Raw genomic sequence first — 11,593 nt, 5'->3', positions numbered from 1 at the left:
CGTTGGTACATAAGTAACACGACGGTAAAAAGGTGACTGCGCACCGCGGATCGTTCGTTGGCGGAACTTGGTGGTTCGGGTCGCCCGCCCCTGTGCCAGGTTTTGTGATTAGAAATTCCAAACGCTTGGACATTCGATAACATGACACAAAACGCATATGGGGCGCGCGAAAAAAAAAGCTCTCAAAATAAAGCTACCTCACGAAGCCAATAAATTGTGTTTAGCTACTAGATATACAAATTAGCTTCTTCACCCCAAGCGCGCTACACGAATACGCTTCCCATTAAACAATGGCCCCCGGGGTCCAAGCGTATCGGATAACCATTTTTCCACCTTCCAAGATAGGACATTGTTAACGCGCGATTGTAGAAGGTGTCAAGACATGGTCCGCCGAGCCGTGTTCCTATTAGGAGAGCGAGTAACAAATGTCCAACTTGATGTGACATCTTCTTAATAACCATTGCAAGATGGAAATATCCCTAAAACTAAACCAAACGTTCTAAAGTTTCAAAGTTAGTTAAAGAATTTTGCGTTCTTTTCCTATCAGCAACAAATTAAATCCTACCGTTTGGAACATCTGCGTCATAAAAATGCTTGCAAATATGTTACCGATGGACGCTCACCTGCACAACAGTGGCGGTTCTCCCTTCGAAGGCGGTGGCTTATCACTTATTTATTACGGTCGTTACATTTTATTTCCGTAAGCTCTTCCCGTAAGCTATCGTATAACCAGTTGCATCAGTTATCATTTCATTAACCGAGCGTAGTATCATTCGAAAGGTTTCCCTGCGGTGCGGCAAATGAGCGCAAATCGCATCACGCAAATGGATTTTTAAATAGTAATTTAATATGATCATAACTTAAAAGATCGTTTAATTGTTCACACATTCTATTTTCTACGCCGATAGACAACGATACTGTGAATACTTGCACTTTAAAATTCTGAAGCTTTTACACTTAAAGCAGCTTCGGTTCTATTCCGCGGTCGTTTAGTGTCGCGAGAATTAATATTGCTCTAGCGGCTGTCCTTCCCGATGATGACACTTTCACACTTGTTTGCTGATGCTGTTGTAAATTAAACGTAATCTTTTATCAATATGGATGACATTAATTTTTACGATGACACAGTATTTCTGGTTGTGTGGTCGGTTAAGATGTCTAGGTGTAAAATAAAAAAGAAAAACACCCCAATTCCAAATGCCATCCGAAGAAAGGCAACCACTTCCAACACAAACGCAAAAGAAGTAGTTTTGTTAAACTTTACAAACTGAAAAGATTGTTCATTTTTTTCCTATCTTTCTTTCGCTTTTATGTGTGTGTGTTCCTTGTATCAAAATTATAACGTCAAAATGAGATCATAGATCAATGGAAATATGCAAAGCGCGCGCGACGAACCGAAAGCACATGCCCGTTTGTTGTGTATACTCCACCAACAGTGTCGTAAAGCCCACGTACCACAACGGTTCACCCGGATGGATAACGCTTCAATGTAAGGCACTAAAAATCCTCGATGAGGTTGGAGCAAAAAAAAGGCACACACACACACAAACGTGCTACGATCGATCGCAACGTGTTTTCTTGATATCGTGGCCCGCGAATGGGACAGGCACACGCACCGCCAAACGAGCGTTCGATCAGGACGGTAAAGATCACCCGTCATTATCATCATCGTCACACCGGTACCGATCATCCAATCATGTTTTGACGATTTCGAGTGTCGTGCTTTCCGTTCGAATAAATTCATATTGAAACGACTCTTTCTTGCCTGCCTGCCTTCCTTTCCCCTGCTCCGTATCCAACCACCCATTCGATCGATCGAACGAACCGGGAGAAAAGCCATCATCGCACAAGAATGTCATCGAATTCGTTGACAAACGCGCACCAACGACCCACCGAATGGTCGGTTCAATCCTACGCAAACCATGTTCGTGCGCGTCAAGAGTAGAACGCATCCCCAGATATTGCTCTCACCTGTGCGCCTGTGGTCTTGCGCGGCTCGCCTCGCTATCAGCTGCAGGCGATACAAACGCGATCACGGCAAAACACCGCGAAGTGAACCACCGAACCGAAACGAATCACCGCTGTGGTGTCCAATCGTTGGGGAGGTCCCGCTCTCTGTCGGGTTCATTATTTTATTTATCCACACACAAAGTCGTGCTCTCTTTCTGCGTACGCATCGCTGTTTCCAGAAGCGAGGTGAGAAAATGACAAACGCAAAGGCACCTAGGATCCTAGAGTAAACCTCCTACAGAGAATAAATAAAGAGAAGAATAAAATAAAGACATAGTAGTAATATAAGAGTGAACAGGTAATAAAAAACACACATACAATTTAAGCACATTTTAGCTCATATTGTAGCACAGTTTAAAATCGGTTTTAACCACATCAATATAAAAAGTTACACTTATTTCGCTTACTTAATACTTAATTACACAATTTTTTTTAACCAAAAAAATGGTTAAATTATTATTTTACAAAATTTCCAAACAAATCAAACAATTTCGAAAAATTAAACTTTACACGCACTTGACATAATTCGAAAGAAAACTTACTTACTTATCCGACGCTACAACCGCTTCACGGCCTTGGCCTGCTGCAGAAGTCCTGTACACCGCTCACGGTCGAGCGCCTTCGTCTGCCAATCGCGGCCTTTCTAGCGGACGCATCAACGCAATCACTCCATCTTAGTTTGGGCCGTTGTTGTTGTGACGGTATTTTCTGCGTTGGGGCTATTGTTTATGGTGTGGTCGATATGAAACTACGTCTCTCTTTTCCGGAACCACCTTCTGTGTTCTTCGTTGATCGAGCCTTGACAACAAATCGGACTACTCGCATACAGCTATCAGTTTAGATGGACTACACGCATTCACCTATCAGTCTGCCTCCCTGTTTGTGGTTTGGGCGTTACCCTCGAAGGCGACTGTCTCCTCATCGGCCACATTCCTACATAAAGCCATACATAATTATCGACAAAAACTACATAAAATAAAGGATGGTCTACAAAGGGATATGCCAGACCGTTCTTCTTGAATAAAAAAGTTTCCTTGCCTCGTTTTAATTGATTTTATTAGTGACGGCAATGCTACCCGCAAAGAGACATGTTTCTGATCCTTGTAGTGATATAGGATCTAATCCATTCTTGTCACACGGCAAGATCCATCCTTGTCCAACAAGATCGATAAGTGGTAAAGGATATCAAATATTAGAACACAGTATAAAAGCAGTTGAATAGCAGGACATTAACTGCTATTAATCATACCTACATATGACTTTTTTCCTAAGCATTGAATTCTCACACAAAATTTCCGTCCCTCACAACACAATTCGACCCGATTGCGATACTTTTCCCCTGTACGCTTCAGTTACCAGTTTGTAGGATTCCGAGTTTCATTCATAGCGTTAGCGCCAATCTGTTCACGCGCAGCATCTTCTCTCGTGACACTTTTCTTCGTCCACTATCATCTGCGGCATCATCGGGTACGTCCAGCAGAGGCAGAACCGCGGTATCCAAACCGGTGACAGAGACAGCCATGGACGGGAGAGAAACCGATGTCCGATAATGCCGAAGGATGGAACCGACTTCATCACACGCTCGGACGTTGGACAGACAGAGCACACAGCATCGCACCCATTGTGGCCCTCCTGCGTATGTGTGTTTGTCGCGGTGATGCAAAGAAAAACCCACCGCAGCCTAACAGATGATTCGGATGGGCTTAATCAAACAGTTTATCTAGGTAAACTGACGTTAATGGTTGGACACGCGCGTATCGCTCCGTGCTCGTGTCCGTGTTTGGGTCGCTACCGGGATTGCGCCAAGCTTAAGTCACCGTTTGCGATCGTTCATTCTCGTCGATAGAGTTCAGAAAGGATGTTTAACAACGCAACAGTTTAGGTAGAAGACTTCCGAAATCGGGTTCGTCGCTTAATTCTCGCGTATGAATCTTTTGTTTTATAACACGCTTTGTTGGTGAATCATAATATCTCTCGTGTGTTTGTGTGTCCGTAGCGGCGCTGATAAATGATAGGAAACCAAGTTCGAGTGTTTTTCAGTTGATAGTGTTTCTGAGTGTGTGCGTCTGATTTTTTCGTGCCTTGCATCCGCCCAGTATGGGATTTAGTGACAATTGTAGCAAAATGAGTGATCTGAACCTATTGCCCAAAAAGCACACCAATTTCAGCATCGAGCGTATCCTGCTCAAACAAACGGCCACCTCCGCTGCCGACGGTGGTGGTTCACCCACGGCCATGTCTCACTCTCCCCAGCCCCATCTCGATCTGATCGAGCAGAAGGTGGACCTGACCGTTAAGACATGCCTGAAAATAGTTCAATCGGCCACCGACCGAACGGCTGCCGCCGGGGCTACTTCCGCCTGTACGGTGACCTCGAAGAGTGTCATCCCTGTTGTGGCCACTCCAGGCGCCGGAACTTCACTGGTGACCCCCGCTACCCAAGCACTACTGCTCGCCGGCCCACATCGGCCACTGAACCGCGTTCTAGACAACCCGTGGTGTTCACGGGGACCACTGATGTTCGATCCCAAGCTCATCAGTGCCGGGCCCGCAGCACACTTCGGTGCGGGCAGTATCAAACCGGCATCATCCCGCGGTGCCGTCGGCGATCCCGGTAGTCCCGGACTGTTGCCCACCACACCACCATCCCCCTCATCGTCCTCGACGTCGTCGCTCATCAAAGCGGAAGTCGAGAGAAAAGTGGTGCTAAGCGCGTATGCTAATAATAGTGTAATTGAACGAAACAGATTATCTATCAATTATCCTTATCCGGTTGGACTGTTCAATGCATACGCGTCGGCAGCGGCTGTCGCAGCAGCAGCCGCTACCGTATCATCGGTTCACCACTACCAGCATCATAATCAACAGCGAGTGACCCCGTCAGCGCCGATCGCCCCGTCCGATGCCCTCCTTACCGCCGGTACCGCCACGGCATCGATCGTGTCGCAGCATAATCAGCATCATCCCCGTTCTGCAGGTTTGTCCGCTGCTGCCCTATTGGCCGGCACTGGTACGGCTCCACTCGCTGCGAGTGCCGCACTGTTTAGCAGTTTCTATCAGCTGCACAAAAGCGATGAAAACCAGAACAGCATCTTCGATCAGGTTAGTGCAGAGGACGAAGGTGCATCGGACGGTGGCACTACGGTTACCTCCGGGGACGGTGGTAAGGATTCGAAAACGGATCTGCTACATGCGCACCATCTGCATCACCATCATCACCATCTTCATCGTCATCACGAGCCCGGCACGGCGGGTACTGCTGCCGGTGGCACACTCTGCACCCTCATGTTTCCCGAGTGTTCGTATCAGTGTGCGATTTGTGATAAAATTTTCGGCAACCAGGACACACTGATGGTAAGTGTTGTACTTCGCAATTGGGTAACTTCGCTGCAATTGACGTGCGTTTTGCCGAATTTGGTTTAACTCCACAATGATTTATTTTTTATTATATTATGACGGTTTTTCGCTTTATTGTGTCGCGTTTTTGGGTTGAACTGAATACAAAGAGTCCTCAAGGTATTTCCTCCTTGTATTTTTAGCTTAACATGCTCATGCTCGGTTGTGCCAGTGGTTGATGGAGTTATCTTCTCCTTCTTTAATTGACGGAGAACGTCTTGATTTTTTTTGCTCAATTTATTCTCATATTCAAACTTTTTACCCGATAGAGTGATTAAAAAGCAAAACGGTTTTGAAATGTTGTAATTATTTGAAACTAAAAATAGTATTATTTCATTAGCATACCTAAACTTAATAAATTTATTCTGACTCGCTTGATACTGAAGTGTATGATTAAATATTTCAATTTCTTTTTGTTTGATAAGTGAACTTCAAGTAAACAGAAGAATAATTCTACTCAGTCTAATTATATAGTCTTCGTTGAAACATATCAGTAACAGAACATTTTATATTTCTTTTTCTAAAATTTAATGTGTAACTTTTATTAAATAGCCTTTATTGAAGTAAACCGGAGTATATTTGTTGCAAAAATATTTTAAAAATTATTATGATTTACCTGCTTTATTCCAAAAATTTAAAATGCATGTCCCTTTGAAATCCCTTCTTTTGCGTAACTTTCTCAGGAATGAAAATAGACGCACAGTACACGGATATAACGAACCGATATTAACGATGTCACGACAATTTTACAAGACTCAAGACAAGAATTTTCACATCATGACTGATGCGTTGAAACGAAATCTTTTGCTATTGATTAATTTTGGGATACCTGACCAGACGGCGCTAGGGATTTAGTCCGGGCGATTATCATTTAGGATATAGGTAATTTTGGTTCTTAGACATAAGTTATGTTTGCCTCAGCCTTTCTTGCGCTGGAATAATTAAATAAATCCTATACATAGTAAAGTCAACAGAAGTAGAAAATGATTGTGTTTCGTCCTAATAATTCATTTGGAATCGGATTTTCTTTGGTTTCCAAAGGGCATCCATCTGATGATTTTGCCACCTATTCCAATAATTTAATAGATTCATCACTCGTTCACTATTTTAAATTCAAGTTTAGGATCATTATCGTGTTGAAATCTTCATTTTATTGATTCGTTCCAGGGAGTTGGAGGAAGTGTGCAAAATATTTTAGTAAATATTTTTCCAGGCTTGAAAAAGCGTAAAATAACACAAAGTTAAAAATAAATAATCTTCATATTCCTATGCTATGCTCCTATGTTTTGCTCCTTTTTCGAAAAAAGGCATGAAATTAAATGTAGTAAAATTTTTAAAAGTTTAGCTTAATCTTACTCTAACGAAACAATATCTTACACTTATTATCAAACATTCCATTAACGATTAAAAACGAACAAAATGTGGCACAAAGTCTTCAAACAAAGCTATGGATTTTTTATTCTCACAGATCTTACAAGTGGCACTTATTTTGACCCATTTTGTCCAATGTTATTTTACATAATATATTTAACAATCAATCTATGAAGAAAATTCACTCAGTCCTGATCCTGAAGGCTTAAACACAGGTTAGGATCATAGATCAGTGACCAAGTTAACCTAAGAAAGGGATATCAAGTCAATTTGTAGGAACATTTCAGTTTTTATAGTTTGTTTTCAATACCCACGACAATTACATGTGTCTTAACAACATGTAAACATGTTATAAAGCAGCTTATCACAAGGGTTTGGTTTTTGTTGAGTTTTATTGCACAAATAAGGAAACATACCTGATGTATTAATATAGTGCAAGATGACTGAAGAATCAGCAACATCTTCTCATTTGACACCAAAACTTAAATCTGCTATAACTTCATCTGATAACTAACCATCCAACTTCTGAGCTGTATCTCCCATAGTTAAATATCCAATCCTGCTTATGGATTATTCGAAATATTAATTCAAAACAGACGTTGTAGAGCAGTGTTCGTCCCATAATAGTATTTGATCGATCCTGAAACATTATAAAAAAATTACTTTTATGTGTTTAGATAGCAAAAGTTATAAATTTTTATGAAGAATAAAAATATTATCGGAAGTTGCTACCAAGACGAAAGAAACGCAAGAAATACTATGGAGAATTGCAACGTTCAGCGGACGTAAATAAAGGAGATTGAAAAGTGACGTACAAATTAAGAAAAAATGCAAACAACAAAGCATTGATTGAGTTGCACAGTAGTGGAACTGTGTTTCCAATATGATTAAATTACGATACCAATACAAAATTTAATAAAAGTACGCACAAAAAAAAAACACAAAGATGTACTCGAAATGTGTTCATACAAAATAAAAAAAAGACCATTGAGCTTGCTTGCGTGCTAAAAACATATTTAATATTTATTTCATACAAAAATAAAATAGTTGACTAGTAAAAAGTAATAGTTAACCGTAGTTTCAAATTATTTATATATTTTTTCTGCATAACCTATTTTCACATGTATCACCAAAGATTACATCTATAGAAGGTAAAAAACAAGTTTAAATTTCTTTGAAAAAGACAAATCTGCAAGTCTACCATATTTTTCCTTTTTTATTTCAATAAAGGTAGGCCACCTTACCTGACCCTAAGGCCTGCCATTCCTGGTTTTTACTCGTAATCCCATTTCACTCATAATATGTCTGTCATATTTATTTGTTTCTTTTTATCAATAGACACACGAAAAGAGTCACAAAACACCGCGCTTCGAGTGTGAAGAATGCGGTAAAGGATTTTCCCAGCTGCGCAATTACAAATATCACGTGTCGGTACACCGTGGGACGAAGGAATTTGCCGCCAAGTGTCCCGAGTGTGGAAAAATGTTCAACGACAAGGGCTACTTGAGCAGCCATCTGAAGATACATCGGAACAAGAAGGAATACTCATGCCCACACTGTCCGAAATCGTTCAACCAACGGGTGGCATTCAACATGCATGTTCGCATACATACAGGTATAAGCGTGTAGAACAACTTTATAAAGAAACCCCTATAACCTTATAAAATTCGAATTTGTCCTTTATGTTTTGCTATTCAGGTGTTAAACCACACAAATGCAACGAATGTGGAAAACGTTTTTCTCGAAAAATGCTTCTCAAACAACATCTGCGTACTCATTCAGGAGAAAAGCCTTACCAGGTATGAAAAAGATAAATGCACATATTTAGAAGATTCTTTCACTTTTCACTTCTCCTTCTCCTGTTCCACCAGTGTTCCGTATGTGGCAAAAGCTTTGCCGATCGAAGCAATATGACGCTGCATCATAGATTGCATTCAGGCATTAAACCGTTTGCGTGTCCCATCTGCCCAAAAGCGTTCACCAAAAAGCATCATCTCAAGACCCATCTCAACTATCACACCGGCTACAAACCGTACAAGTGTCCCCATCCGAACTGTGGACAAAGCTTCACCCAATCAAGCAACATGCGGACACATGCTAAGAAATGCCAGTTCAAACCACTAGATTCCGAATTCGTTTGATCGAATGAATTATAAGAGAGAGAAAGAGAGAGAGAGAGAGAGAGAGAGAGAGAGAAAGTGGGAGATAAACGTCCTTGCTGGTGGGTTGGCAAATCAGAAGTGATATTCTAGTTTAGCGCGATTATTTTAGTTCGGAAGATGTAGCAAATGATGCATAATTTATTTATCCGCAATAAATATATAATTGAAAATTTTTATAGTACCGTTGTGAAACACATAAAAGATGACACTCTCCCGTTTGTACGTTCCTTTGTCATAAAATGCATTTATTTCAAAGCAAAGTTCATAAAAACGAAACTGTTTGGTTGAACGGTTGAAGTTTTACTTCGTGTAATGTAAAAATGTAAAAATTGTATTTGTAATTGTAATTGTAATTGTCGTGTAAATTTAAAGGGGCACTCGCATGTACCAAGAAATAAATTCAGTTGAAACAATTTCAATTTTTGATGGCAATGAATATTCTTTTGATTTTTTTGAGCCAAACAGAAATGATGTTTTAAAGCAGTTTTTTAGATTTAAATTTAAATCTGTTTAGTTACGAAAAGGATTATTCAATATGAAGCAAGACATTTCTTTGGACACATGACTTTGGAAAGCCTGGTACGTCAGCTCCTTCGTGCTCATGCTGCACAAGTACTGCTGCTGTATGTAAATGTTTTTTTTTAAAGCTATTGTTAGTAGTAAGCTGTTAAGCGACGGCAGCGACTTCCTCCTTCACCGCTACTTCTCCATCCGAAGAGCAAACCACACCAGTGTTTGGGTTGGACAATTTTTGTTTATCCGCCGCCACTGACCAGGCAAATTCGAACGGGTATCGCATCGGTTTAAACTTTTCCGGCGTGTCGTCATCAACCATGGAGGCAATGTGGGCCGGTTCTCCCTTCATGTGTATCCGTTCCAGAATGGCTGCGTTGTGCGAGAGCGGATCCAATCCGGTTATATCGAAGAAAAGATCTTCCTTGCTTTTCACATCGCTCACGCCACGTTTAGTGAAGAACTAAAATAAATGAGAAAATTTGAGGTATCCCTAGGTGAATGATGCTGCTCGCAAAGAATTGTACTTACGGTGCTAATGTTATCGCAATCCCTCATTAAAAATTCCAGGGCGCCGGGATGGCCCGGTTCGACGGATTGTGCAACATCGATAATCCAGCAGTGATTGTCGTGCATGAGTATATTATACTCGGACAGATCCGCATGCACCAGGTGAGCCTCCTTGTACAGCTTGTGCATGATCTCTACGACCTCCAGATACGCATTGTTCAGCTGCAGATCTGTAAGCATGACCTCCTTTAGCTTCGGTGCCGGTATCATATTCTCCCCGATAAACTCCATCACCAGCACATTCTTCCTTAGCGCCACAATTTTCGGACATAGGATCCCTACCCGTTGAATGCGGTTCAAGTTTCGCAGTTCCTTCTCTGCCCACATGTTAATAACGGTGCGTGCATTTTGCTTCGAAAACCGACCCGCAAATCGGAAATCATCCTTTATGTAGCGATCGCGCTGCTTAAACTCATTCAGCGTCGTACTGAACACCTTGATGGCTACCTCCTTCGGTGGGATCGGTTCATCCTCCTTAAGGTTCGGATTGTAAGGATCCGTCTCGGCGTGCAGTATGACGGCTTCCTTACCGGTCGATATCACACCATCGATCGATTCTAGCAGCTGATTGTTAATCCACTTGTACAGTATCAAGCGCGTCGGTTCATCCAACCCCATCTCGGCGGTGGCAATGTTTTCCTTCCTGTCCTGTGCCTTGTGCTTCATTTTCGTCGTTTTCTTTGAGTGGGATTTGAGCTGGTTAAATACTTTGTTAGACAGTTTCATGTCGAAACCGGCTGCATCGCCGGTGGAAAACTCCGGTGGGAAAGACATTACTTTGCACGCGTTGCTGCGACCGTTAATGTCCAGGTTATGTTTCGTTAGCATTTCTCCTTGCTCATTCAACCGAAAGCCAACGCGAGGCAGCAGCTTCTGTTCCTTCTCGTTCGTCTCAAACCTATCCCAGTCCTCTTTTTGATCCACGGCTACATCCACCGGTTCTTCGTACAAAAGCTCTTCCGGAATCACCCGATAGTTTTTGTACGATACCTTCACCTTCGAGTCCTTGTTCCGATGATTTTCCTCGCGCTTTATTTGATCATCGTACTCGGCATCGAACTGTGCCTGCAACATTTGCGCTATGATTGCATCGGAATCGATCTCTTTCTGGTCCGCTTTTTCGATTTCCCACAACACATCGTCGGGAATATCGGCCAACCGTTTCTCCGAGTCGATTGCACGGGAACAACCGGCCACCGGTTCTTCGCAGGTATCCATCACCGGAACAGGCACACTCTTAGAAGTCGACGGCCCTGGTTCCGGTTGCGATATCGATAAAGACGATTGCGGCTGCTGCGGTCCCACTTGTGACGAAGTATATTGCTTCGCTTGTAGCTCACGGGCGAATTCTTCGGACATGATCTCTTGTAGATCCACTGTAGCGACGGGTTGAATTTTAGCCCACGGGGAAGACATTTTGTGTTGGGACGCTAAATGCTGACTTGCGATACTTAACAACGAAATAGTTACGTAGACTTATGCAAACGGTATGAATCAAATACACTATAGTTGGGTGTAAAAATGTGACGAAATAGCCTGGTACGTCGAAATGTGATGAATGCAAAAAAAGA

At 42.1% G+C, this 11,593-nt stretch overlaps 2 protein-coding genes across 2 annotated transcripts; one reads left to right on the top strand and one right to left on the bottom strand.

Moving 5' to 3' along the window:
- Positions 1-4,107: 4,107 nt before the first annotated feature.
- LOC128714234 (zinc finger protein 142-like) lies at positions 4,108-8,918 on the top strand. Its single transcript, XM_053809109.1, has 4 exons — positions 4,108-5,364; positions 8,116-8,392; positions 8,476-8,576; positions 8,649-8,918. The coding sequence occupies exons 1-4, from the start codon at positions 4,108-4,110 to the stop codon at positions 8,916-8,918; spliced, it is 1,905 nt and encodes a 634-aa protein (XP_053665084.1).
- A 688-nt stretch (positions 8,919-9,606) lies between these two features.
- Positions 9,607-11,438, bottom strand: LOC128714509 (serine/threonine-protein kinase RIO3). Its single transcript, XM_053809384.1, has 2 exons — positions 9,984-11,438; positions 9,607-9,915 (listed from the first exon to the last, which is right to left on the bottom strand). The coding sequence occupies exons 1-2, from the start codon at positions 11,436-11,438 to the stop codon at positions 9,607-9,609; spliced, it is 1,764 nt and encodes a 587-aa protein (XP_053665359.1).
- Between the last annotated feature and the right edge of the window lie 155 nt (positions 11,439-11,593).

The sequence above is a fragment of the Anopheles marshallii genome, chromosome 3 (genome assembly GCF_943734725.1).
Source record: "Anopheles marshallii chromosome 3, idAnoMarsDA_429_01, whole genome shotgun sequence".
Taxonomy (NCBI): Eukaryota; Metazoa; Arthropoda; class Insecta; order Diptera; family Culicidae; genus Anopheles; species Anopheles marshallii.
This window is presented reverse-complemented; position numbering and strand designations above follow the sequence as displayed.

Coding starts and splice junctions, on each gene's coding strand:
- LOC128714234 (XM_053809109.1), top strand. CDS start 4,108: ATGGGATTTAGTGACAATTGTAGCAAAATGAGTGATCTGAACCTATTG. Junction 5,365..8,115: donor GCAACCAGGACACACTGATG/GTAAGTGTTGTA, acceptor TTTTATCAATAG/ACACACGAAAAGAGTCACAA. Junction 8,577..8,648: donor CAGGAGAAAAGCCTTACCAG/GTATGAAAAAGA, acceptor CTGTTCCACCAG/TGTTCCGTATGTGGCAAAAG.
- LOC128714509 (XM_053809384.1), bottom strand. CDS start 11,438: ATGTCTTCCCCGTGGGCTAAAATTCAACCCGTCGCTACAGTGGATCTA. Junction 9,916..9,983: donor ATTGCGATAACATTAGCACC/GTAAGTACAATT, acceptor CATTTATTTTAG/TTCTTCACTAAACGTGGCGT.